Here is a 27,860-nt window from a genome sequence, read left to right on the forward strand (position 1 = left end):
CTGTGAGTGGCATTTAAAGGATCAGGAGGTGCCTTACGAGCTGCTTTCATGTACTGTGTGTTTGTCCTGGTCTGCAATGATTATTTGTTTGGGTTTGTTCGTGTTTAGCTTTCCTGCAGTGCTTTTCCTAGTACCTCAGTTTGCTGATATATGTGGTAGGTGCTGACTTTCTGAAAATTTGTAGGTCTAACTCACTCTTCTCATCTTACTTAGTGAATTTTTATCAGAAGAAGGTCAAGAAAAATTCTGGAATTTTGTTGAAGCCAGTGAGAATATTAAGACAGCTGAGCATGATGGTAAGTTTTTTTAGTCTTTTTCTCAATGCTGACTGATAGCTGAAAAATATACCAAAGTATTCTGTCTTCCATTGTGCTAATACTCATTTGACTTTTTTATAAAATACTTTTTTCCGTAATATTTTTTTTCTGTGGTGTACTCAAGGCTTTTGGATATCCATTTGACAAAAGCTCATCCATTTGTAGTGGATGAGTCTGAAACATTTTGCTTGCCAGATTCTTTTTCAACATGAAATATGAAATATTTAAAATGCCTTTTCTCTGTGTTACTGTTTCTCAGCCAAATTAAATGGGAGCTCTTTAATGTTTCCCTCTTCCCCTGTCCATGTTTACATCCTCAAGAATGTATTCAAGTGTGCTCTCCTGGATCTCTGCTGAAGTTCACTCTCATCCAGCTGTAGAATTGGCTGTAATGAAATTGGAGGAGGAATGGTCATGGTCATGTGCATACTCAGAATTAATGTCATGGGCTTCTGTTGGTTTAAATCACACTGAGATGAGAAGCCCCTCTTCAGTGAGACTATGGGATAGAAAGATAACTGCTTGTACTTTGTTTTTGCAGGTAGTGATTATTCTTCTTACCAGGAAATGCTGAAAGTGGCCTGCCAGACTCTGTCACCTTTGCAGCAGAATTTGTTGAAATTTTCCCTATCTTTACGCTCCTACTCTGCAGCAGTTCAAGCTTTTCAACAGGTTAGTACAGGCAATGCTCAGGGGATGTGCAGAGCATTTTATCAAGGCTCAGGAAGGAGGGACCTGTGGGAGGAAACATTTGAGAGTATAAAAACCCTGAACTGATTAACTGCTCTGTACACCTGAGCTACAGAGTGGATGTGTATACAGATTTCACGAGGTGCTGAGTTTTTGTCTAGAGTAGACTAAAGAATTGGCATTTTGACATGTCTGCATATCTTTCTGCCTGCTGCACTAAGAATTGGTGCAAAGATTTTTGTGAGGACCATCTCTGTTGGCTCCATTGGTACTTGTGATGCTGCTGCTGTTCCTGTTGCTCAGCTGAAGATAGTAACCCATATATATATGTGTGTGTGTGTATATATAGTGATTAGAACTCATAAATAAAAGTTCACTGTGTTCTCTGTTCTTTTTAATCTTTTTAATTCTTTGGAAATTGTCTCCCATTAGGATGTGCTTTATTTAAGTAACACTGTATAACATCTTCCTTGTTCATCTGGAGTCATTTTGTCATTTGATATTTAACAAATACCGATTTTTGTGATGTCTAAGACAAAACAAAAAAACCTCAACCAAAACCCCTACAGTTGCAAGCCTTGCTTTCTGTACCTGCAACTAACCTTACAGTTAATAGTAACAGCCTGAAAAGTAAGTTAAGGCTTGACTCTCCATCTTGCAATTTCACCTTGCATTTAAATTATGTGATAAACATGGAAGAAGTACAAGTTTGGGATGTAGGAAATAATGCTGTTTGCTGCACAGCTACACTGTTACAGTTTTCACTTGTTCTAAGGGCAAACATTTAACCTACATTATTATAAATGTTTTATACAGATAGCAGCAGATGAATCTCCACCAGAGGGCTGTACCCTGTTTTTTGTTGTGCATGGGGAGAAAACATGTGACTTTGACTCTCTTGGAAACCTTTTACAGGCAGCTTCAGACAGGTATTTGTTTAATTTCCTGTTACTGGATTAGCTCTTAAAATTTAACCTAACTTTAGACTTACTGCTGTGAAGAGGTTGTAATAAACTTTTTGTTTCTGTGTTCTTCAGTGTTGATTTCTCCTATCCAGTGCTGGCACTGGAGTGGCAGTCACTTATTTGGTGTTAATTCAGATTGCAATGATGGTTTTCTTATCCCTTGCTCTTTGATAATTCTGCTAGGAAGAGGAATGTGCACAGGAAAATTTGGAAACAAATTCTGGAAATTGCTGGAAACTGTTGAAAGACAGTAGGAATTCTCAGGAGTGTGTAAAACCTTCAGTATGTAGGGAAAATAGAAGGAGCTGGGCTGCATATTCAAGTGAGAGTTAATGTAACAATTTGTTTTATGAATGGCTGAAAGCATGCACAGTGTTTTTTTCTCTGTGTAGTTTTCTCAGCATTAACAAAGAAAACAATTACCACACAATATATTCAAAATTCAGATTTCTCTACAAGAATAAAACTTGATTGTAACTGGAAATAACAAAAAGAAGTATAAAATATAATACTTATTAAAGAAACCAAACAAGCAACAAACCAAAACCAACCCAAATCCTTATATTTCAGTTTGTTTTCATAATATGAAAACATTTTTGTTTTCAAGATGCTTTTTATAATCTTGGTTATTTGGTTCTAAGCATAAAGAGTTTTTAGTCAGTGTGCAGGCATCTGGCATCTATAGCTCACATGCTATTCTTCTGACTTACTGAGGATACTTTAAGTATTTATTGCACTTCAAAATGTAAACAAGCTAAAAATAGACTTTTCATTCACTTTTTTTGTTTGAATACTAAGCCAAGGACCAGGTTCAAATGAATTTGTGCCTTTGGCACATCTGTTTTATTAGCCTTTTTAATTTTTCATACAGAATTTATGAATCACCATGGGGAGAGAAAGTTAATTGGAAATCTAAGGGAAGTTGTTCATTTTTAAAATTAGGATCATATTAGATTCAAAATAGCTCTTAGTCACTTGTTTCTTTTCATATGTTCATTTTTCACAAAGCTTTTATCAACGAGCACCAAGTGCTGCCAGCCTTGATATAATATGTGGGAATAGCTCAACATATGTATTCAGTGAAAAATGAAGAAACAGGAAAAACATGTGCATCTTGCATTGAGTGAGGAAATGCTGTGACTCACACTGTGACTCTTCACTGTTTCCTCTTAGGCCAAAGCCATTTTTGTTCAAGGGGGACCACAAGTACCCAGCATCAAACCCTGAAAGTCCTGTGGTCATACTTTATGCAGAGATTGGCTCAGAGGAGTTCTACAGACAGCACAGGAGGCTTGTTTCGAAGGCTGAGGCAGGAGAAATCACTTATGTGCTCAGACACTACATTGCTGTGAGTATATTTGTGCATTGTAACAGAGGTATTTGAAATTGAGTAACTGGAAAAAGAAAACTGACCCAGTTTTGTTCCCTTTAAATTGACATTTGCCTGCTGTTGTTGTTCATTTAGTTGGAATACTCACATTTTTTTTTTATTGCATGTAGCTGAGGAATACAGAATATTTAAAATCTCCTGATTGTTTAAGTAAGATTGTTTGATTTCACAAATCCAGACTTAAATTCCAGATTAATTAGAGACTTAATGTAAAAAAAAGTGTTTCTCTACCCATATTAGAGCATGGGAAGTAGATCTTTCACAGTCAGGCCACTTAGTTACTTCAGTTACTTGATATAAAAAGCAAGGAGTAACATTTAGATACAATTAAAAAAAAAAGACATTGTTTCTGTAGTAATTTTTTTACAGAACCACTTACCATTTCTAGTTCAGTTTATCCTGGTTTCCATCTTCCTCCAATAAATTGTGTATAGCCACTGGATTAGTATTTAAAATTACATTTCAAAAGGTATGAAGAACTGGAGTTCTTTGATTTGTTACTTGAATATTGCTAAGTATTGCCAAAACCTGCAGTGTAGCAGTCAGTCTTGAATGTGGGAAAAGAAAAAAGGGCATCAGCTGGTTAATTTCTAACATTACTTGTACTTTTAATAAAATAAAGTCATACATTGCTTACACTGCTTTCCTTTTATAAAAGGAAGTAGTTGTTTATCAGGCTTGGAAGGAGTACTTATATTCAAAATTCAGGGTATTAGACTTTAGATCTTGGTACTGTTATGTGACTCCTATATACTTCAAAATACTTTTAGGAAATAGTCATGTTTCTCTCATTAAAGGCAGAACTAATTATGCACCTGTCTTTTGTCATTATTTTATTCCTTGTCATTCTTTGTGGTAACTCTTCAATGAATGTTTAATTTTTGAACTTCACAGCTGAAGTTCAAATCTGTCTGATTTGATGATAGGACTCTTACCTCCCTCTGCTTTGCTCACACACTGAATCATGAAAACATTGTTTTGTGTTCCTCTTTACTTTGTGAATTTTGATGGTTTTTTGATTCATAGAGATAATTCTTGCTTGGTGAACTTCAAGAAGTGTGTTGAAAAACAGTAGGAAATAAAATTAATAGAGTATGTTACTGCAGAGTCACTCACAGTGTTTGTTTCTCTCTACCATTATGTTTGAAATACCAGATTGAAATTTCTCAGCTTTGGGAAGTGGTAGTTTTTCTTTTTTGGATCAAACAAAGATGACAATATCACACTGTTGGCTTTTCCTTACAGAATCCCAGCAAGGAAAAGGTCTACCTCTCTGGCTATGGTGTAGAACTGGCTATTAAAAGTACAGAATATAAGGCCAAGGATGATACCCAGGTGAAAGGTGAATTTTTATTTCAAGTATTTTCATGTGAACATTTTAATTTCACCAAGGTAATTTTATACTCATTTTAGTTTGAATGTCTGAATTGCAGATATTTCTCTTTCCTTAGCTCTGAAATCCCTTTTGGGAGCATGTTCCTTATGAAACAGATCTTTGCCATGGCACTTCCATGTTTGTGAAATCCTGGAGTAGGTCTTAGTAATGGCACTACTAATGCAACTAATTTTTTACCAGCTACTCTGCTGGTGTAAAGCAAATTTCTCTACTGTAATTAATTTGCCTTATTCATCTTCAGAGCAGAACGTGTTCCCCGTTCCTGATGTGCCTTTTGTTTTTTTTTTTTTTTTTTGGGAAAGACAGAATTCTGCATGGTTTTTTTTGCTTTTGCATCTGCCAGAACTATTTTGATAGTGTAATCTGTATGTTTTCTTTTTCTTTACGTGTGCACATACACATACAAACCCCAGATTTTCCTGCTTTTCTGTTTGTGAATTGCTTGGTGCTAGTGGTGTTCTCTGTGTGTTTATAGGCACAGATGTGAATGCTACAGTCATAGATGAAAATGACCCTATTGATGAAGTGCAAGGATTTCTGTTTGGAAAACTAAGGTAAAACCCATTTGGATTTTGTAATATCAAAAGACTTTTCGCAGAAATGCTGATCTTTTGCTTTATTATTATTTTTTTACATGTCTGAGTTTCCTGTACGTGTTAGCAGCGTATATTTTTATGTGATAGTTTCTTTAAATTAGCAGCAGACTTTCTTATAGGAAACCACAGAAGTTGTTTCACCCTTGTATCCTTTTAGACAGCTGTATCCTGACTTGTCAGAAGAGCTGAAAGAGCTCAGAAAACACCTTGTGGAAAGTACCAATGAAATGGCACCTTTGAAAGTATGGCAGCTCCAAGGTAATCTGGATAAAGGCTTTTTGTTATGGTCTACAAAAACTCAATATAAATATGTTTTCTGGTGTTCTACACTATTGAGGTTGTTAGTGGCTGTGTGCAGCTGACAGGGTTTGATTGATTCCTGCATTCAGTCTCACTTGGAAAATACTTGGTTTTTAAAGTACCTTTTCCTGTTGAAATAGCTTTTGGCATTGTTTCACAGGACTTCTGACATGAGGATTGTTTTCTATATTGTGAAGTACAGTGAGCTGCTTGCTCTTAAACTGACTGCTTGTATGGTCTGCTGAATGCAGAAGAGAAAGGAATGCAAACTTTCTTTCCATGATCACACTTCTGATGTGAAATCTTGTGATTTCTCAAGACCAGAGGAAAACTGTATTTCAGAGTCAATTACATGCTGCTCTGGCCTCATTCCCTTAAACCATCTCTAAAAGCCTGTGAAAAGGCTTTTCATCCTCTCAAAAAGACTAATTCAAAGAGCTGAATGTATGTTGTAGCCATGGGGAATCTACCTATCCCCAGTGGCAGGGCAGATCCTCCCACCTCAGCCAAAGAAAAGGGGTGCTGGTCTGGACTCAGTGAAACAACTGTGGGCAGCATACACTGGTTCACTTGGAGAGGGTTGCTTACTTCAAGGCAACACGTAGAAGTTGAATACACAGATGAGTTGAATACAAAGATAGAAAGTGAATTTCCTTAGGTAACATGCAAAAAAAGTTTGAAAGATAAAGTTAAGATGTCTCTGCATTGCCTTGTTTTCAGTTTTGAGTTGTTGACCTCTGTTTTTTCACTACTAAGATCTGAGTTTTCAAACTGCTGCTCGCATTTTGACTGCTCCCCCTGTGGATGCCCTGATGGTCATGAAAGATCTTAGTCAGAACTTTCCTACAAAGGCCAGGTAACTTGAATTTTGACTCCTAGAAAGTTTTATTACTCTCCTTTTCCTGAGCAGGACCTGAGACAAACAGCATTGGTTGGGTTAATTCTGATTTCATTTAGCTGGAAGCAAACACTGGGGAATGTTTATGCTGGGAAGTTCTTCAGCCTACTGTTACAAAGAGGATTTTATGGTGTTTTTCTTGGATGTCAGCTGATGTGGACTGGTAGAAAATTTGCCAGAACTGCCCATGCTATTTTATTGTGAAATGCATCTAAACTTATTGCATGAAGTCATCAAGAATTTGTTGCCTGGGTTTTTTGTTTAATGATCTTTACATTTATCTCCTTCACAGGGTCCCACTCTTCTGCTGGGATCCATTTTGCCAAACAGCCCAGTCAGTCTCATGTCAGAGGCTGATGTGCAATTCCACTGGTTTTTGCACTTTTCAGTGACTGATTTTAACAGATTCAAATCAGTTTCAAAAAACTCAATATGACCTGGCATGGCCAGCCAGTCTAGAGATATATTTCACTTGATAAATTCCCTTGCCTGGATTGTCAAGATGATATTACAGAACCTCCTCCTTTTTAAGTAGGTGGGAGATACACCTGAGATGAGTGTAAAAAGAGACTGATTTCTGGTGTTATTTCCCATTATCTGATGTTTTTATTTAGAGCTTTTTCAGGCTGATCTGTGGGCTGTACTCGCCCACTCTGATGATGCAATCACTGGATCCAAAGTAAGGAAAGGAATGGGAACCCACCATGAGCAGTGAAATCCCCTATTTTCTGTTGTCAGCCTCCATCTTTACATTTTTGGCAGCTGCACTCTTTTATTATGATTAATGTGAAATTAGACACTGAGAGTTGGCATGTGGTTAACATTTTTGTGCTGCTGGATTTTACAATGTAAGAAAAATGCTGCATCCTACTATTTATGATGTCACCAAGTGCAACTGCTTCTTGCTGCACCTCTTTATACTAGAAGGTTAATTATCTTAATATGTGAGGTACAAAAGGTAGAGAAGTAGATATCAATCCAGTAGATAAACAGAGGATTCATAGCATGATGTTTTTATTTTTGTAGAGCCATAACAAAAACTGTTGTTTCTTCGGAACTCAGAGCAGAAATTGAAGAGAACCAAAAGGTAATGTGTCCAAAAAGCAATACAGTGCCTTTGCACTTAGGTTTACGTGTTGCTCAAGATAATGACCCAGTATTTTCACACACAACTTTGTAGTATGCATCTGGGAAGTGAAGAAGTGGTGGATTTTCAAACATGGATGAGGAGCATAATTAAACTTCTTTGCTCAAATAGGAAAATACTGCTCTGGTTAGAAACTTATTGCTTGAAAAGCAGCTATATTAAGCATCTTCCTACAGTTTTAATGATGCAGAAGAAAATTAGCTCTCATTATCCAGTTTGAGATGATGTTTAGATATCTGTATACATCAGTGATCACTAGGAAGTCAGAGAATAAATTCAAAACCTGCTGTGGCTTTAGAACGATTCATTCTATGTGGAGGAAATGGTTTCAATGTTGGTGTTTAGTGAAGGGATAAAATTTACCAGCTAAGTCTAGATGTGCTTTGAAACAGAATCATAAAACTCCCCGGGTCATGAGGAGCCTCTGGAGGTCACTGAGTATTTGCAGAAGTTTTTCAGACAGCTCAGCTGTGTCCTTGGCATTAGCAAAGCACTGAAAAAACCAACAGCCTCCTGGGGGTTTTGTACAGGCTTTTGTACAGAACTTTGTGGAAATAAAATATGCCAGGTAGTGTGATCTGGATAGAGTGCAAAACAAAAGTTTAAGATAGTAATGAAAAAAAAGTCAAACAGCAGCATTTGCTGATTGAGCTTCATTGCCTTCTTCACACATTTCAGTCTTATTTGGTATTATTAGAAAAAAGACAATGTATGTTAAATACACACATACGGATTAGAAATCTAATTAATGATATCTGGGGAGTCTAGTAGTAAATGTAGAGCTACTTACAAGTCCCCTGGGGTTCCTGTTCTGAGAGAGAAATGCCTTGTTGTTCAGTAGTGAAGAAATCCGAGGAGAAGGGATGGGGTTTGACACTCTTGTCCCGTGTGGTTCTGGAAGGGATGAAGTATAGATGTAAGTCCAAGCTAAAGCTACCTGGTGGCCTCTCTGTTGTGTGCTAGATCAGACTCTGGTCCACAAGTAAACCCATGATTTTGTGGGTTCATTTTTATTCAGAGGATACCTGGGCTGCTATATCCAGACCAGGCTATATCTAACTGTGCCCTTCAGAGCTGTTCTTTGCACCACTCACTTGGTGTGGGTATTATTTGATAGTTAACTTCACTGCTACTGTTACATTAGAGTTTACTATGTAATTATCCACAGAAAGCTACAATTTAACACTCAGCTTTTCTTTGGGAGCCTTATTTATTTAATAAAAAAATGTAAATATTTTCTGATCCGAATCTACTTCCCTGTTCTTGGTACTTCATGTGGTACTTCTGTTATTCCTCTGTTTGCTTTGCACACATGATGGTAGTGTTGTAAAATATCTAAACAGTGTTTCTCCTTCAGTGTTCATCATGCCTCTCAACAGAAGTTTATAACTGGTACTGCAAGACAAGACCTACTGGAAAAAAACAACATTAAACTCTTAATAACATTTTCTGTGCAGAGCACTCTTCTAATGGCTTCCTACTTCTTTTCAGTATTTCAAGGGAACGTTAGGATTGCAACCAGGAGATTCTGCCCTATTCATCAATGGACTGCTTATTGATTTAGACACTCAGGATATATTTAGGTAGGAATGTTTTGTTTTTCACAATAATTGCATCTTGCTTAGAAACTTGCATCTTGCTTGTGCATGAATGATAAAGTTATTTAGACAGTTTTGAACCTTCTTCATTATCTAGACTAGGTTTAATTGTTAAGTACTGTAAAAAGAAAATCATGGTTCCTTGTCTTATTCAAAGTGCATTTCCAGCAAAAAATCTAATGTGAAAAGTGGAGTACCCTTGAAGATTGGAATGAGAAGTCACCTTTGTGCTGTTCTTTTGACCTGTGTGACTAGCCAGACTTTGTTTTCTCAGCCTGTCAGCATCCAGATTTATTCTGAAGACAGCAGACCGATAATCAAAGGATAAGCCACTGTAAATTTTTCATCTGGAAATCACCCTATATCTTTGTCAAGATGTGTTTCAATAATACATATATATAAATATAATGGATTAGTTATCCTGATTTAATGTTGCTTTTCCTAGTTATACAATATTAATTGAATAGATTTAAGTAATCTCAAGTTTCTTAGGATGGTAAAAAATAGATAATAAATAAGAACTAATGCCTGGACACGACACACTTGTTTATACCTTTTTTTCTATTACTTATTCTTAGGGTAAGAGTAAGTAATTTGCTGTGGGGTTAAAATTCAACCCCTTTTTTGTTTTTCCTTGCAGCTTGATTGATGTGCTCCGCAATGAAGCCCGTGTTATGGAAGGCCTGCACAGCTTGGGAATTGAGGGAATTTCCTTACACAATGTCCTGAAGCTGAATATCCAGCCATCAGATTCTGACTATGCTGTGGACATCAGAAGCCCTGCCATTTCAGTGAGTATGGTTTTTGATAGAAATACTTGATTTGCTGTTGGGCAGTGCATTCTTAAGCTGTCAGGGGAGCTTTTGTCCTTTTCTCTCAATCAGCTCTGAAACAGCAGTGAAGTAAAAAGGATACTAAGGTTATAATTAGCACTTTTTAAAAGTGCTATTTTATTCCTTCAATAGTGTCTGATTTGAAAATATTTTAGTCTCAGACCAGAGCAGGAGGGTTGTGAATCATTTAAATGCCTTTACTTTTCCTTAGTGGATCAACAATCTGGAAGTTGATAGTCGATACAATTCCTGGCCTTCCAGCGTGCAGGAGCTGCTGCGTCCCACATTTCCTGGTGTGATCAGGCAAATCAGAAAAAACTTCCATAATTTTGTAAGTAATAATCTGACTGGATGAAATGTGCATTTTATTTTGTCAAGAGCAGGAACATGAACTTTTGCAGCTTATCTCACGTATACACTGGATTCCCTGTCACTTAAATAGCTTGAGAGAGAGGATGCTTTTCTGCAAGGTTTTGTTCTCCTTGTATTAGTAAGTTATGGCTGAGATTCAGAGAGTACTGAGCATGATTCTGTGGCATCTGTTAAATGCCAGGAGTTGTTTTGTCAGTGGACAAAATTATCATCTGATAAATAACAATTTGGTGTGTTTCAGCTTTGTGATAATACCTGAAGTCGGTTAATGAAATCTGTCAAATCTGTTAACTATTGTTCTTCTTAGCAGAGTTAAGACCAGCTTCAGTTGTTTCAGTTAGAAAGCATTCATGCACCAAGACTTGAACAAATGATCAACAGCCCTCAGCTTAGTCCTGGGTGTCCTTTTAGTCTGTAGGTAAATTACTTAGATCTGATGAAGAATTTGCAAATTGTGCACTGTAACTCTTGTCAAAGTGGTCCTATGCAAAACAAGAGCTTTGATTAGGGGAAAATAGGGACTTGAACCATCTGAAGCTGTGGCAGCTTGGACGTGTTACCTTTTTCTCTGGAGTTCACTACTTTGAGCACAGAAATTTTTAAATTCTAAAACAACAGTTGCATGAATGAAGGGCCCTACCTGCAGTCTGAATGGGTTGGGACAGAAGAGAATATCTTGGCAGCATTGGCTCTCCAGGGCATGAAAACTTTTCACTTGCTGTTTGTATACAGGTGCTGATAGTAGATCCTACTCATGAGACCACAGCAGAATTACTGAATGTGGCAGAAATGTTCTTCAGTAACCACATCCCGCTGAGGTAATCGCTGTCTTTTAATGTTTGGGGGTTTTTTGCATCAGTTTTATTCACGTGACTTTTGCAGTTGTAAAATTCTCATTGCTAGGACACTGCAGAAATGTTACATTCCTTGTGTTTGAAGTATGTGTATATTTTTTGAATATAACTTTCTCTACTAGCAAAACAGAGTTCTGTTTTTTAACAGTCCAAAAGAAATTTAAAGTTTCGGATGGGAGAGAGGTGAAAAGCAAGATTCTGATGGAGTCATTACAGGTTATATGCCCTAAGTTTGATTCCTGGCTGCTCTGCTCAACATCTTCCCAGGCTATTCTTGAAAAAAACCTGTGTTTAAGATCATGATCACAGCCAGTAGTTTCTTTATAGAAATGATGACCTGGGTATTTCTGTGATTGCAGGATAGGACTAGTCTTCGTGGTTAATGACTCAGAAGATGTTGATGGACTTCAGGATGCTGGTGTTGCCCTCCTTAGGACATACAATTATGTGGCACAAGAAATGGACAATAATTATGCTTTTCAGACTGTCATGTCTGTAAGTATTAATTTAAAAGGGCAAAGAATGTTTTAATATTTTCCATGTACATAAGATTATGTTAATGGGCTCATACGTAGATAATGGAAGGAATTGTTCTTTGGCTGGGGTAGTATGCAGAGTATCTCCAAATACTGGTACCACAGGACACATATGTGCTTGTAATGTGCTTCTGACCTTACTTTAACAAGTGAGGCTAGGTTTCATTGTGGCACAGCTTTCATTGTGACACTTAACACTTCTGCGCGTTTTTCTGATCCTGTCCCTTTGCTCGTTCTGTCTCTGAGTTCTGAACTGCCCCATCCCTTCAATGTTATAATTCAGTTTGAACTGTTCCAGCTGTGTACCTTTGCCATGTCAAAGGACAATACAGGTGCTGGTAAATGAATTTCACTGTGGTTTGATACTTGTACAAATTGGCAAGCTGGGACATACTGTGATGTTAAATTGCTGGTTACTTAAAGACAGTTACTTTTATTCTTTTTATTTTGGGTGTATATTTGTAGCTTGAAGTAAAATCTTGTGCCTTCAAGAAGGAAAGAGTTACTGTCGGAGTCCAGAACATCCCTCTGGCTGCTCTGGATGCCTCGGGACCCTGGCAGGGGGCTCAGGGACCTTGGCAGCAAGTCAAAAACACCTGGGGCTTCGATTTTAGCCCATGGGAGAGGCTGCCAACCTTATACGAGGAATTACAAGCCAAAAGGGCTCGAGTAGTGTAATAGGTGAATTGACACAGGGTGAAAAAGTGGAATTTTGGGGTTTTTTAGAATGTAATTCAGGGATACAATATGGAGGAATCTGGGCGTGCCCTAGCCTTTTCTTCCTTCTTCTTGTCCTCCATGTCTCGGTGTGATGGTGACACTTTTCTGTTGGTCTAGGATGGGGACACACTGTCCAACACAGATGTTAGGTATTGGTAGGGGAACTGTGAACATGGTACACGAAATTTTGAGTACATAATGTGGGAGATGCCCGGGGCTCGGGGCAGACTGCCATGGCTGCTGTACTAGGGGAACCACGGCAGGTCAGAGAGAGAAAGTTTTAGATGAGAAGAAATAAACAACCTTGAAAACTCAGCTTCACGCCTTCCAGACATCTTCTTTGGCTGCTGGGCTGGGGAAAAAGGACTTTCACACTGTTGGGGTCTTGCCAACCCGACCCTGACCAGTTACCTGCTTTAGCTGTGAGGTTGTATTGTTCATAAGCATATCCCAAGTTCTGAAGGGAAGGTAGCTCCTTGGATATGCTTTATTTGAGGCTTTTCCCCCAAGAGAACTATTTTCCCTCCTCAAATACCTTTTCTAATTAAAGATGCAAGTTATTATTTAAAGAAGTATATATCTACCTTCTTCCAATCTCACTGGAATGACTACAAGGTATAACAAGATACTTATAATGGCTACAAATGCTTAGGAGCTGTTGCAGCTGATAAATATGAATATAAGTTTTGCAGTCTGGCTGTTAATGCTTTATTATAACTGCTGTAATACAGCTGACAGGTCAGTTTACCTTTCATAAGGACAGAGGCTTTACAGTTGCAGCTGTAAACTTGTATTCCCCTTTCAGATATATAACAAAGTGAAGACAGGAGACCAGCTGAAAGTGGAACATGTTGTTAGTGTTCTTGAGAAACAATATCCTTATGTGGAAATCAACAGCGTGCTGGGAATTGATTCTGCCTATGATCAAAACAGAAAGGTAAGAATTCATGAAATAGAGCTTTTTTTCCCCACTTCTTTTGCTGCAACAGTTCTGAAAATATAATTGCATACAATTTCTTGATCCAGTTCTCTTACTAACCAGGTAACTATTTTGTTACCACCTTGGGGGATTTCTAGTAATATTTTACTGTTTATGTTCAGCATAAGCTTTATATAATATATAGAATACATATAGTGGAATATATATTTTTAAAAATGCAGACTTCAGTAGAGTTTAAAAGTGTTTGCAAAAAAATAAAAGTGATGGAATGGTTCATGAAAAAAACAAGAGGCTTAACGTTGGGAGGGATCAGTGTGAGGCTTCTGAATCAGTGTTTGAATACTGAGTGAGATAAAGCCATGATTATGAATTCAAAATGCCTTTTCTATAGCAAGACATCCAACAGATTTCTGCAAATAATTCTTGAAGTGATTTTTAGGTCTGATACTTTTCTGTATGGAGAAAATTAGGAGGGCAAATCACTATTGATCCACTTATATGTGAGATGAAGCAGATTTTATTTGAGGTTTTATAGGTGGATGTTTCTTATTTTTTGTTCTAAAACAAATGAAAATACTGTCACCAATAGCTCTTGACACACATGATACTGTCTACATCTGTAAATGTAAGGAATGCAGTCAGAGTTACAGAAAATAGGTTTGTATGGATATGAGTCTTCCAATGCAGAATAGTGAAGAGAAAAATACTTTAAGGAAATGAAAATCCATAAAAATAAGACAGGCATTTTTGTATGAGAGGAGAGGCCTCAACCAGAACCTCTAACCAGCAGAACCTAGTTAACTTTAACTTCTAGCAGGGTATCTGTCAATGCTGGTGCACTTTTCAGCGATTACATGAAACAGGGAAATTTGTATTTGTCTTGACAGAATAACTCCCTGCCTCACAAGTAACTGTTTTCTTACAGGTCTAAGAAACACATTCCTAAAAAAAAAAAAAATCCCTACCCTGTCTTAAATTACAGCTATCACTGCTTGCATTGCATTTGCTTCCACAGGCAAAGTCATGTTTCCTGTTGTGCATCTTTTGCCACTACCAGAAAGTGCTCATTGGAATTCATTTACAAAATGAACTTAAACGAGTATTGTGCACTTCTGTATTGTGAAGTAACTTTTTTTGCTTTGAAACTTTGAAAGTTCCAAAGATACATTGTCTTTGTCTACCAGTAAGGATCTCATGGTGTGTTTAGACTTGTGGATATTGCACAGCTTGTTAGGAACCTTTGTGGCAAAGGGCTGACATGCTGAAGCTACTTCTGTTCCTGTTTTTAGGCAGCAAGAGCTTACTATGAGCAAACTGGTGTAGGCCCTCTCCCTGTTGTCCTCTTCAATGGAATGCCTTTCCAAAAAGATCAGCTGGATCCTGATGACCTGGAAACTGTGACAATGCACAAAATCCTGGAAACCACGAGCATCTTCCAGCGAGCCGTGTACCTGGTGGGTGCTGAGCTCCTCTGTGGATTGAGAGAAACTAGATGTGGAAAAGCTGGTTGACAAGTCCCTGGCTACATATTATACAAGACAACTTAGCTTTCATAATTGCTTTTTGCCTTATTTTTTTTAAGGTTATGTAAGGCAATTTTATATGTCAAAAAATAATGCTTCTTTCCTCTTTCCTTCAGGGTGAACTAGCTAATGACCAAGATGTGGTTGAGTATATCATGAACCAGCCTAATGTTGTTCCAAGAATTAACTCAAGAATCCTAAGGTCTGACAGAGAGTACCTAGATCTGACAGGAATGAGTAAGGGATGCTTTTAATTGTGTTAAACCTGAAATATCTGAGTGAAAGACTTGCTGTTCCAGTGGAAAGCTCAGGTGGCAAAGCATTAACAGAACCTGAAGTGATGACCCAGGCCTGGCGCAGACAGATGTTTGTGTACAACATTAAATATCTACTGATTTTCAAAATGGGAATTTGTTTTGTTTTTATACAGACCTTAAGCGGACTATGACTCATGAAGCTGAGAAATTATATAATGCATAAAGCAGCAGTTTGTTTCTTAGTTCTGACCTTCTTTTGAGCAGGGTTGGCAGTCATCTCTGGAATTAATACAGATTTAGCAAAATGTTCATTTGCTAAATGAACATCAAATACAGTGGCTGCAGTACAATGACTTTACTGCTGCCTTTTTTGAGTTGCTTGAAAAATAGTGACACAGTGGATTTTTCAATGTATATTATTTACATACACCGGTGTCAACTAAGCGAGACTTGGGCAATTTTTTCAACTGATTTCTGCCTATCAAATATGCAATGTAGTTATTAATGTAAGTTGTGAGACAAAATTAATTTCTCAGCCTATATATTAACAGTGACAATGAGACATAAGCAGTATCAGAAGGAGCAAAATGGGACGTGTTCTTAATGCTCTAGTAATAGTAGTGATTTATTTTCAGTTTACATGGAATAGTTGCTTTGGCATTTAACACTTGTTCTCTTCCTCAGATAACCATTTTGTGGATGACTTTGCTCGATTTACCACATTGGATTCTAAAGAAAAGACAGCTGCTGTTGCAAACAGCATGACCTACTTAACAAAGAAAGGTAACATCTGTGGTGGATTCTGAATCCAAATCTGCTTTTATGTGTGTTTCCAAGCATATGTGCAGATCTTCACACACACACACTGAGCCTTGCCAGGCCTGTGGGTAACAACATAGTCTGTTAAAGATGTTTTTCTTCTTTAATAAGACATGGCATCTACATGGAACAAGAATGTTCCCCTCCTTAAACCCAGTCCAACCTCTTACTGGATAATGAAGTCTCATCCAAACTGCTCTTGCTGTTCTGCAAGTGAGCCCCAGAAATGCAGCAGTGTAAGCAAATGACTAGAAACAAATAAAAGGGGTTCTAGTTCTCTGTCTCGTAATTCAAAATTGCTAAAAGTTACATGGATTCAGAAGAAAATTCCAACTGCCCATTTTATATAAGACATCACCTAACGTGGTCAGGGCTGTTTTTATTACTCCAGTCCATGCACTGCTTTTCCAATGGCAGTATTGTCACAGTTGCACATAAAAGTGTTCAAACTTGCCTGTACCTCTCAAGTGAAGGAAATGCATGCATAGATATAATACAGAGCCTAACCAGGTCTAACCAGACATCATCAGGTGTTTCCTTTATCCATTTTGGCTAGATTCCAGAAATGAGCTGCTGTCATTTGACCCAAATCCTCCTGTTCCTGTCTCCTGTCTTTACTAGACTGTCCCAAATTTCCATGGTCCTGTCTCCAGTCACTGCCATCCATGTGCACTACCTGAAATGTTCCCATTGCTCTTCCTGTCTCGTGCCTGCTCTTCATTCATATTCAGCCACTTGGATTTGAACAAGTTTCTTGTGTAGAGCATTAATTAAGTCCACACCTTGGCAGGCTTGTTGGAAAGTGCAATAATTTGCAGTTCCATGGCTTGACACTTTTTGGTCAGTGCTTCTTCTGCCACTTAAGATATTTAATTACTGCTATCTGATTACAGTAATGCTGTACCACATTTATCTTCTGAAGTAATAGAGAAGTTCTGTGTGTTGCTGGCTCAGCACCAGCGCGGATCCAACACTGCCATGCTGCTTTTTTAAGAGGGAAGATAACAGCACAATGCCACAGCAGTGATTGTAAACAGTCTTTCAGAATGATGTCCTCACCCTATGGTATGAAGCTGATGATATGTAGTATAACTAATGCTGTAGCATGAAAATCAAGCATCCATCTGTTTGAGGGGAAGAAAAAGTCAAAGTTTATTGCAATAATATTAGCACAAACTTGTTGCTGTTGGATCTGAACTGTGGTGATTCAGTTATGCCCAGTACAGTGCTGCAGCTTCTAGATACACTTTGGGATTACCATCAAGTTATTAATGTGTCTCTCCTTTTCCCCTTTCCTTTCTGCTCTTTGACCAGGAATGTCTTCCAAGGAGATCTATGGTAACTCATGCTTTGGCATTTTTTATATTGTTCTTGGAATTTTCTGGTTCCTTTATAACACTGGCTTTAGAACCAGCAGGCAGTGAAGGAAGCTGTTGAAATGCATGTTTGCTCCAACACTTTTGTCTTTATACAAAACTGATTTTGTAAATTAACTGCTTAAATACAAAGAAGTGATATGTCTGCTGGATTCCAGCCCCAGTTGGAATCTCCAAGTTATGTATGTGTTTCTTTATGATTTGTAATTGAAAAGGTAGCAAGCAAACAAAAATACTAAAAGAATCTAGCTTAGAGCAATGCATGCTGTCCCACATGGGTTTTCTGAATGACCTAATAAAGACTATTATACCAGTGCTATTAATTTTGTCTTGCCAGGCTTCATAGCTTAGGTTCACCCATTGCTTTTCTATGAAATTTTACTTTTTTGAAGTCTTTGCATGTGTGTCATAGTTTACCTCCAAATGAGGAAAAAATGAAGCTTTCCTTCCTTTCACCCTCAAATTTCTCTCTCTCTTTCTTTTTTTTTTTTTTTAATAATTGCAGATGATTCCTTTGTTAGACCAGTTACTTTTTGGATTGTTGGTGATTTTGATAAACCTTCAGGGAGGCAGTTGTTGTATGATGCCATTAAACATCAGGTAGGTAACGTGTTCATTGGAATGGGTTAGCAGTGCTAACAAAGTCCTTGGTAGAGGCTTGTAAAACACAAGTTGTGCTTCTTCCTGTGGTATCACCTGGAGAGACTGGTTCTCCCTGCAGGGTCTCTAATTTCCAGCCTCATCTTTTTTGTAGGGACTGGAACATTGCTGATGTTAAGCTAGGACAGAATACAATAAATGTTCTTTTAAATCTGTGGTGTTAAACTGGAATATCTGTGTTTTGGTTTGGAGATAAGCATAAGCATTGCTCTCTGCTCTGTCCCATTGGTTCTGGGAGGATAACTGAAACATAAAAATGCACAGCTTACAGCTGTGCTTTGCCAGACTGAGTGGTGGCCATGGTTCTGGATTTCTTAGGTAGCACAGGGTTATCTGGAAGATTGCTGTCACAGTGGAGCCTATATAGACATTAAATGCTTGATGTTAAATTAGTTAATTCATCATTTTAACCTTCTGCTGTTATTTACCCAATTTGGAATCTGATATAATCTGATATTCTGGTTAAAAAATGCAAAGCTTTTGCTATAGTGTTTATTATTATATTTATTATATCTGAAATGTTAAACTTTCCCATCACCTGTTTTGTTAAACACAGAAATCCAGCAATAACGTTCGAATTAGCATGATTAATAATCCTAGTGAAGAACCCAACAGCCAGAATACCATTGTAGCTAAAGCCATATGGGCAGCTTTGCAGACACAAACCTCAAATAATGCCAAGAACTTCATCACCAAGATGGCAAAAGAAGAAACTGTGAAGGCACTGGAGGCAGGAGCTGACATCTTGGAATTTGCTGTTGGGGTAGGTGTGTCTGCTGGTGTTTTCATGGGTGCTTTGCTTGTTCCTCAAATAAATTTTTTAGTGTAGTGTATTCATATGCAGAAGGTGTAGTAATAGAGAAAAGTAACACTGTTGGGTTTGCTAATTTGGTTTTTTTTAAATCTCTGAAGGGCTTACCTAAATAAAACAATCCATCGAAACATGAAGTAAATCCTCATACACATCAAAGCTACATAACTTGGAAAAGGCAAAAGGAACATGGGTGCAGGGATCTATTTAAGTGAGTCAGCTGTTTCTTGGGTGATTAAGAGAATAATGTTATTTTAAAAGATGGGAAAAAAATACAGGTGCATTTCTCAAAGTAGATTAAAAAAAGTTAGGCAGGAAGATTGGAAATGGTCTAAGTGGCTGTGGCCCTTCACAGCAGCAGCTGAAAGTGTTTGGTGATGACAAGTAAGAACTAGGTTTAAGACCACAAAGAAGAGGGAGCCAGGGATCAATTTTAGCAAGATACAAAGATGTTCTTGAATGGAAACAAAAAAGTTGCTTTTATAAAATGTGCAGAGTTCTAGTTTTCTTCCTATTCCAATGTCGCGTATTCTTTTCTTTTAGGGTATGGATACCAATATTTTCAAAGAAGCCTTTGAATCTCCCAAGATGGATTTTGTTCTGTCCCATGCTATTTATTGCAGAGATGTTCTAAAGCTGAAGAAGGGGCAGAGGGCTGTGATCAGCAATGGACGGGTGAGATGATCAGCAGACAGTGAAAGAGACTTTCCACGTGTGAGAAAGGAGCAGATTTGAGCAGCAGAGTCTGGGTGGGGATCAGACACAGGAGTGTCAGCCTGTTTTAGGTCTCAGCAGTCTTTAGGATCACTTCCAGTTTGATTTATGCACACCTGTGTGACCTTTTCTTTTTACTGTGTGCAGTTGTTGGCATTTGATACGAATTCAGGTCTCTCAATAATAAAAGTTGCTTTCATGCTGGTAGTGAATTGAGTCCAGGGGTAGAAGGGCATGATAAATTTGCAAGATTATGCTGCTTCAGTTTACTGAGCAAAATGTTACTGTATTTTGCCCTGACCAAGGTGCCTTGGTCTCTTCTACCATCTGTTTTTATTTTAGTTTATCTGAAATGAGGTAAATGATGTTACAATGGTATTTCACTGCAAATAATGAAACACAGCTGTGTACAGCATTGGGTTTTCTTCTGTCATCTGTTTCTGGTTAGGAACAAACCCATGCAGCTCCCAGTGGTTGCTGGATATTTCAATGGGTTAAAAATCTCCGGTGCTGAGTTGTTCTGTTCTATTTTTCTCATTAGCAGAATAAGAAAACTTGTCTAGGTAGCTTTTAGGCTTCTGAAGGCTACAGGAGGGAGATTTGCTGGACTATTAGAATTGGCCTGGTATTCTGCTGCCCATTCCAGATGTGGTACTTCATGTATAATTTTAAGTGCCTGATCCAGTGAAAATTTTAAGTGTGTAATTTATGCCTTAGTCTGGGACTCTTGGCTCTAAATACCTGGATTTACCTGTTAAACTCTGCTGCCACTGACACTGATACCAGCCTAAACAGTTTGCTTCCACTGAGAGTGGGCTGGAGTATTTATTTAATGCATCTTTGAACTTTGTTTCAGTTTAGCCTTTATCTTCTAATGCTGATTCTGCTATTTTTGGTAGATTATTGGCCCATTAGAGGATGGAGAGATGTTCAATCAGGATGACTTTCATCTCCTTGAAAATATCATACTAAAGACATCGGGACAGAAAATCAAATCTCAGATTCAGCAGCTGGGATTTGAAGAAGATCTGTAAGTAAACATAAGGAGGCTTACAGAGAAGTGCTGGGACTCTTGATAATATGACTTTCTGAATCTGATTTGCAATTCATTTAAGTGCTGCTTGGCCTAGCAACATAAAAATTATTTTAGTAATACATTTCTCCATCAGTACTACGAGAACCCTGTAAAGTGCTTTTAACTTCAGAGAGAAAACCTAGGAAAAGAGCAGAGATAAGGAGAAGGAAGTCACAGTTCTAGACAGTTACTGCACAAAGCAGAGATGAACCACTCAAAAGAAAGCCATGTTGAAGTTCAAAAGAACAGGAGTCCCCTGTAAGTGTCTGTTTGTGTTGGAGCATGTAGCTGTGGAAATTTTCTCCCAGACTTCCCATCACATTTTTCTGTGATGCTGCTTGACTGTTAAGGGCTGGTCAGGTAAGTTAAACATGAGGTCTGTTCTGCAGAAATGTTGTGTGATTCTGGATCCCAGCAGAGCAGGTTTTAGCTGTGTTCCAAGCACTTCTGCATCCATTGGGTGTCGGGGTGGTGGAAGAGGGCATAGTTTGAATGTAGGCTAGTTCTGGACAGAGCAATGGGTTTGGGGTTTCTTTTTGTTTATTTGAATGATGCCAATGTTTTTCAAAAACTTCTGAAATTATCTGCTGCATTGGAAAAGTCTGTAGAACTTAGTGGAGTTCACCAGGCTTGTGAGTTTGGTGGGAACAATTTAAACAGCTGTCACTATAAATCCCAGTTAATTCAGGAAAAGCTGGCAGACCTATGTTACAGTTTTGCTTCTTGGCAAAGGTGTGATGTACAAATCTATTTTCATTGAACTTTCAAGAGGTTTTACACCTTTAAGATTGAATAGATTCTTAAAATACTAGACTGAAAAATTATGGAAATACTGAAAAAGAAGAATTGCTTAAAGTAATAAAAGTAATATTACTTTTATTAAAGTGCTAAAAGTAGTATTATTTTTAGTAATAAAATAATTGTCTTTTATGATAGGACCCCTCTCAAAAGTTTCTCCTCTTACAGGATTGCTTCCTGGTGCTCAGAGTTGCAGTGTAAAATGGGAAGAGCACTGAAACAAGGGTTTGATCTGAATGGCTTTCAGGTCTGAGTGGTTGGTGAAGATCAGGAATCAGTTCCTGTAACATGGTTGACCCCAAAAATACAGCTGTTCTATATTTGTTAGAGTTAAGTCCTTTGGTATACTCAGTAATAAGGCTGCAACCAGTTTAAATTACTGGTGGATTAACCCTTAAATATGTTTAATTCCTCAGAGCCTATATAGAGAGATAGTAGGAGTTTTTGGGTGTCTGGATTCTGTTTGCCTTCTTTCCTGCTGCTGCTTGAGAGAAAAGTGGTAAGTTCGGGCATTTTTTGGATCTCTCCAAGCGTTTTTCTTTTCCTTCTTTTCAGGGCAAGTGACTTGGTAATGAAAGTGGATGCTCTTCTTTCTGCTCAGCCAAAAGGAGAGGCAAGGATTGAGTATCAGTTTTTTGAAGAACGATACAGGTACAGAGTTGCTGAACAATGCTTTTCTGTGTTTTTCAGCTTTCCTTTGTTCTATGTTGCATTTAATTAAAAAAAAAAAAAATCTAAGTAGCAGTAGGAAAGTCCCCAACAGTTTTCAGGGAGATTCCAGAAATTAATTTTATCTCTCCACCTATCTCTATAAACATACATGTATATGCCAGTTTTTCTCTATTTAGTTTCTGAAGGTACACAGCATTTAGGAAGTAATTTCATTTCAGGATGAGATGAATAGCAGTGGGTTGTAATGCATTTCCAGTGTTTATCCACATGGTTGGTACTTTAAAATTATATTTTCTTCTGTTTAGTGCAGTTAAACTGAGACCAAAAGAGGGGGAGACATACTTTGATGTTGCGGCTATTGTTGATCCTGTGACCAGAGATGCTCAAAGACTTGCTCCATTACTTTTGGTACGTAGGCAGGGTTGTGAGAACTTCAAATTCCATCATTTTGGAATGTTTGCTTCCTCTTTGACTGTGTGGTGACCAGTGGTTTTCTAATAGTGTGTCTGAGTTTCACAATGCATTTATCAGTGGAAATACTGATTAGGCTGCACTATACACTAACAAGATCATGCTCAGGTGTTGTCCAGAGAGCTTTAATTTCACTATTCTAACAGCTTAGATTGCAGTAACTCTGTTCTTGAGGGAGATCTCAGCATGCCAAAAAGAATGCCTGAAATGGGAGGAGCAGGTAACTGTGCTTAAAACCACCAATTAAAAAGGGGGGTAGGGGTGGTAAAGCAAATCACAAGGGGAAGGATTGGGAATGAGCAGAGAACATCCACCCGAGGTCCTGTCTATAAAACAGTGGTCAGCTCTCCTCATTAGCATTTTAAGGGATGTCTTTCTCATTACTTTAGGTTTTGAACCAATTGATAAATATGAACCTGAGAGTGTTTATGAACTGCCAGTCTAAGCTTTCCGACATGCCACTGAAAAGGTAAGCAGTTCCATGGTACAGGGTGGGCAGCTGTCCCACGGGAAGTCTCAATGACTGCTTTGAGCTCATTTATGTAATAGCATCATTTCCCACAGAGAATCTGGGAATTTGTGGATGGCATGAAGTAATTATGCTGTTTTACAAGTTGAGTGCTATTAATTTTTATTTTTTTTATTTCTATAAAATGAAATAACTTGCTAGTCTTAATGGCCGAGTCTTGCGCAGTTTTGGTCCTTCAGGATAGAAATTCTGACCTGTCCTAGAGTTAACACAACCTGTTTTGCTTTGGACAAAGGCTTGGAGACATTAGAGGTCAGGGAAAGCTGATGCCATCTGCAAATTCAATGAGAGTGAAATATTAGCAAATTTTGGCAGATGGGTGTTCTGACTTTTTCTTTCTGAAATTTCAGCTTTTACCGCTATGTTTTGGAGCCAGAGATTTCTTTCACAGCAGAGAATAACTTTGCTCCAGGACCAATTGCCAAGTTTTTAGATATGCCCCAGTCTCCATTGTTCACTCTGAATTTAAATACTCCTGAAAGTTGGATGGTGGAGTCTGTTAGAACCCCGTATGACCTTGACAATATCTTCTTAGAGGAGGTAAGAGAAATCATCATGTTCCTACTGCATTTAAATGGTGGTGCTTTTCCAGGGCTTATGTTTTTATGGGAAAGAAATGCAGAATTTTAGAATGCCAGTAAAAATAGAGCTGTAGATATTGCTGCATATGCAAACCTCTAAATGATTTCTAGGAGGGGAAGCATGAGCTCCCTGACAGCAACATTGCTCTCCTCAGTTATTCATAGATGCCTGACCCAAAGGTTCAGACTACCATGGGCTTGGAGCAGGTCCTTTCCCTTGCTCCTAGAAGCCACCAAGCTGGTTTCAGTTACCTGTTTATTGTCAGAGTTCTTGTTAACTGGCAAACACTCCTGTGGTCCACGTGCAGCGTCAGTGCAGCAGTAAAACCATGCAGCAGAAATCCACTCAGCTGCTGTAGGATCAGGAGCTTGCTGCTGCTTGAGCAGACCTTGACTCAAGACTGTTGCACTGTGGATCTGGGCAGTGCTGCCCCACACAGAGAGGGAGAAATAGGGAAAAGCCCTTATTTATTTACCTTGTTGTAAAGGTATTACACATGTATGTGTAAGGAGACTGTCAAAGCCTTTACAAACAGGCCTCTGGAAAAGTGAGTCCTGTGGACATCACAAATGTGGGTCTCCTTCTCACTGATCTCTAATAGTCCCCTCTTACTTCTGCATCTCTCCGGTATTGTTTGGGAATGTGATATGGTATTGTGGTATATCTTGTATTGCTAATCCTGTACTAGTTATTCACAAATCTGGGAAATTGGGTGTGTGTTTTATGGTTTGGGTTTTGGGTTAGTATGTTTTGGTGTAGGTGTTTCTTGTTTTTCATCTCTTTACCTAACTGGAAAGCCATAAATGGAGCATTAATACATTTCAAGCCTCTGATTTCCATGCCTGCCCCATTGATTAGTTAAAAGCCTGAGAGAGGGGGATTAAATGCTTCAGGCATTCCAAGTGCACTCCTGAGCTTCCAAATAAACAGCAGCTTTACTTTTGCAGGTGCACCATTTCCAGTTCCCAGTGTGCAGTCTGTTGGTGCTGTAGCAATTAAACTGTCATTTTGGATGTGCAGTGAGAGGAGATGCTTTGTGGGATTAGACTAACATTCTGCTTATGTACTGTCCTCAGGCTACATCTGAATTTGGCCTGGTAGGGACCCAAGTCTTTTGGGGTTGTGGGTGGGGTTTTTTTTGGTTTTTTTTCTCTCTTCTCTTCTTGGCACCTTAGTTCAGTGTAGAAAAAGAAGGAGAGGGTGTTTCCTGACAGTACCCTAGGGCACTGTAAGAGCAAAACAAAATGTTTATTTCAGATGGCTAATACTAGGTGAGACCCGCTTTTAACAGATTTACAGTCAAAATTCTGTATCCCATCATATACTTTTTATGAGTTATGAACTCCGTTCTCCAGTAAATGTTAAAAAAAAAATTGTGGAATAGAGCAACAATCCTTCCCTTTTCTTATCCTAGCATATGTTGAGATTCAAATTCTTTTGGTTTGGGCCACTCTTAACAATATTTGTGAGGTTTGTCACGTGAAGGAGCTGAGCTCCTTGAGGTTTTCTAGGCATTTGTCTAACAATAAAATTACTCTGGTAAAATTGTTTTTTTAATTACTATAACTATTCTAGAGAATAACTGAATGACTAAAAGTGGCACTTCAGAGCTAGTGCTGCAGTCAGCAGTGTGTGCTCCTTCCAGGTGGAGAGTGTTGTAGCTGCAGAGTATGAACTGGAGTACCTGCTGCTGGAGGGCCACTGCTATGACATTACAACTGGGCAGCCACCTCGGGGACTCCAGTTTACCCTGGGGACCTCCAGCAGCCCTGTCATCGTGGACACCATCGTCATGGCCAACTTGGTAAGTGTTCTCCTGGAGCTGGCAACTGGCAGCTGCTGTTCACCCAGGCAGCGCAGCCCTGCCTTCCACCCCTGAGTGTTTCCCAGCACGGGGCTGTGGCTTTGGGGTGCAGCCCACAGCTGCTTGCAGATGCACCAGACCCCCATCATTCCTCACACTGAAGCCTCGTGCTGTCTCTCACCTCTTTCAAGATGCACTCCTTGCCCTTCGGAGATATTCTGGAATATCTTGAAATGCTGCCAATATTCTTAAGCAACCCCTTTCCAGGGAAGCTCAGTTGTTTTCCTGGCTCGTCCTTGGGCCATCCACTCTGGTGCTGTGAGCCTCACGCTGTCTCGTTTGTGGGACCCATTCTTCAGGACATCTATGGCAAAAATGGAGAGAGTCAGCAAGAATAGTTGGCATTGTAGAAAATAAAGGAAGTGTGGAAGAATGGGATTTGCTTATTTGAGTTGAGGAAAGGTGCTGGAAATCCAAGTGTATGATTGTTCCCTGCAGCTGCTTTTGTAATGTCACTGCATAAGGGATGGGTCCGCTCTCAGTGTCCACACTGGGACAGGAGAGAGCTAATGGGCTGAAATTATGGCAGAGGAAGTTTTCCACTGGAAGGTTTTCTTGATATGTAATGTTAGTGAAAAACTGAAGTCAATTGCCTCCTGTGTTGGTTTTTTTTTTCTTTAATCTTTAATTTTTTAAAAGGTATTACATTCATTTAAATGAATTAAAATAAAAACAAGGAAATAATATTCACTGGTGCTAAATATTTGTTTTAGAATTCTTACTCCTTTTCAATTTGTGCCTTTTATACTTATTTATTATATATTTTATAGTATATATACACTTTATATACTCAGCCAGAGTATATCCTAGAATGATGTAGCATTTCTTACTGTAGAGAGAAAGATGTCCCTTATTTTACATGTGATCACATGGTGTGTTTATGTTGGGGACTAAAACTCAGAGGTGTCCTTTTTCTAATTAGCTATACCAAAATTTTCAAAAATATTTTAAAATTTCCTTTTCAAAGCAGCCTGACTCACATAGGAACTGCAGACATTTGAAGCCACAGTACAAAACTGAATGGGACTCTAAAACATCTCTACAGTTGCATGGGTCTTCTATAGGTCTCATAATCTAAATCACAGAGGAAAATATTCAGATCTGGAATCTGAAGCTTAGAAAGACTTGAACACAATATTTGAATTTTTAAGTTCTGTAGGAGAGATATCTTGTAACATGTAAATTATGTCATTACTTACTGCTGTGGGTGAATTACCACTCTGTAGAGCTTCAGAATTCCTTTAGATTTTGTTGTACAATTACAAATTAGTGTTTTGAAATTCTTTCACTCCTTCATGAAGGCAACCTTTTGCAGGAAAAGACTTTGGATTTGCACTATTCCCATGGGGACAATGAAGACTTTGATCTAACAAATAATTCCAGACCTTTTCAAGCTTCTGTCTCTTAGGGAAAACCCAGCAATTTTGAATGGAATAATTTCTGGGGCTTTTCTCCTGTTCTCTGGTTTAAAGCCTTAAGGTTATGTTAATCAACGGGTTTGCAAATAACATTCTAGATATAAATCAGTGAGTCAAAACACATAACTTTAAAGCTATTTTTTTCTGCATTTGCATTTTCTGGAAACTGCCAAATATTCTGTTCACTTTACAGGGCTACTTCCAATTAAAAGCCAATCCTGGTGCATGGACTCTAAGACTCAGAAAAGGCAGATCTGAAGATATTTACAGGATCTACAGGTAGGTCAGGATAAGAAATACTTCAGTCTTTTTCTTGTATAACTTCTGAAGTAGATAGGCTTTGTAATACGTGAATCTAATGGTTCCCTTGCCAAAGTGTGGTGACCTGAACAGCAAAGTAAACAGCAAATTACATTTCATACTGAACATAGGTTATGCTAGATGAAATTAATTAATTTAAAACCCCATTAAGTGTGTTCATATAAATGTATTTGTTTCTTTGTCATGTCTCAAACCTGTTTTGCAGTGCTGAGGCTTAATACATGTATAAAAATGAGCAGAAGAAATAAAGAACATATTTCTGCCTTGTAGTAAAAGTCAGTGTCTTGCTCTGTTTTCAGCCACGATGGCACAGACTCTCCACCTGAAGCTAACGAAGTTATTGTTGTTCTCAATAACTTCAAGAGCAAAATTATTAAAGTGAAGGTGAGTTTAAAAACCAGAGGTGCTCTTACAGAAG

At 38.3% G+C, this 27,860-nt stretch overlaps 1 protein-coding gene across 3 annotated transcripts in view; it reads left to right on the top strand.

Moving 5' to 3' along the window:
- The window catches only part of UGGT1 (UDP-glucose glycoprotein glucosyltransferase 1), a 39,192-nt gene that overhangs the window by 4,190 nt on the left and 7,142 nt on the right, over positions 1–27,860 (top strand). For 2 of the 3 annotated variants that reach the window (XM_068201283.1, XM_068201281.1), the window contains exons 3-32: positions 214–296; positions 859–989; positions 1,824–1,936; positions 3,146–3,320; positions 4,608–4,704; positions 5,234–5,312; positions 5,512–5,612; positions 6,411–6,510; positions 7,579–7,639; positions 9,191–9,282; positions 9,938–10,088; positions 10,342–10,461; positions 11,235–11,320; positions 11,716–11,851; positions 13,418–13,549; positions 14,842–15,006; positions 15,192–15,312; positions 16,017–16,115; positions 17,466–17,489; positions 18,033–18,127; positions 18,744–18,950; positions 19,542–19,673; positions 20,612–20,742; positions 22,141–22,236; positions 22,563–22,665; positions 23,118–23,197; positions 23,608–23,797; positions 25,485–25,643; positions 27,315–27,400; positions 27,742–27,826. In XM_068201283.1, the coding sequence (XP_068057384.1) occupies positions 214–296; positions 859–989; positions 1,824–1,936; positions 3,146–3,320; positions 4,608–4,704; positions 5,234–5,312; positions 5,512–5,612; positions 6,411–6,510; positions 7,579–7,639; positions 9,191–9,282; positions 9,938–10,088; positions 10,342–10,461; positions 11,235–11,320; positions 11,716–11,851; positions 13,418–13,549; positions 14,842–15,006; positions 15,192–15,312; positions 16,017–16,115; positions 17,466–17,489; positions 18,033–18,127; positions 18,744–18,950; positions 19,542–19,673; positions 20,612–20,742; positions 22,141–22,236; positions 22,563–22,665; positions 23,118–23,197; positions 23,608–23,797; positions 25,485–25,643; positions 27,315–27,400; positions 27,742–27,826 (3,430 nt within the window). The remainder of the gene's footprint in view (positions 1–213; positions 297–858; positions 990–1,823; positions 1,937–3,145; positions 3,321–4,607; positions 4,705–5,233; positions 5,313–5,511; positions 5,613–6,410; positions 6,511–7,578; positions 7,640–9,190; positions 9,283–9,937; positions 10,089–10,341; positions 10,462–11,234; positions 11,321–11,715; positions 11,852–13,417; positions 13,550–14,841; positions 15,007–15,191; positions 15,313–16,016; positions 16,116–17,465; positions 17,490–18,032; positions 18,128–18,743; positions 18,951–19,541; positions 19,674–20,611; positions 20,743–22,140; positions 22,237–22,562; positions 22,666–23,117; positions 23,198–23,607; positions 23,798–25,484; positions 25,644–27,314; positions 27,401–27,741; positions 27,827–27,860) is intronic. The other variant, XM_068201280.1, reaches the window with a different exon arrangement.

The sequence above is a fragment of the Anomalospiza imberbis genome, chromosome 10, assembly GCF_031753505.1.
Source record: "Anomalospiza imberbis isolate Cuckoo-Finch-1a 21T00152 chromosome 10, ASM3175350v1, whole genome shotgun sequence".
Classification (NCBI taxonomy): domain Eukaryota; kingdom Metazoa; phylum Chordata; class Aves; order Passeriformes; family Viduidae; genus Anomalospiza; species Anomalospiza imberbis.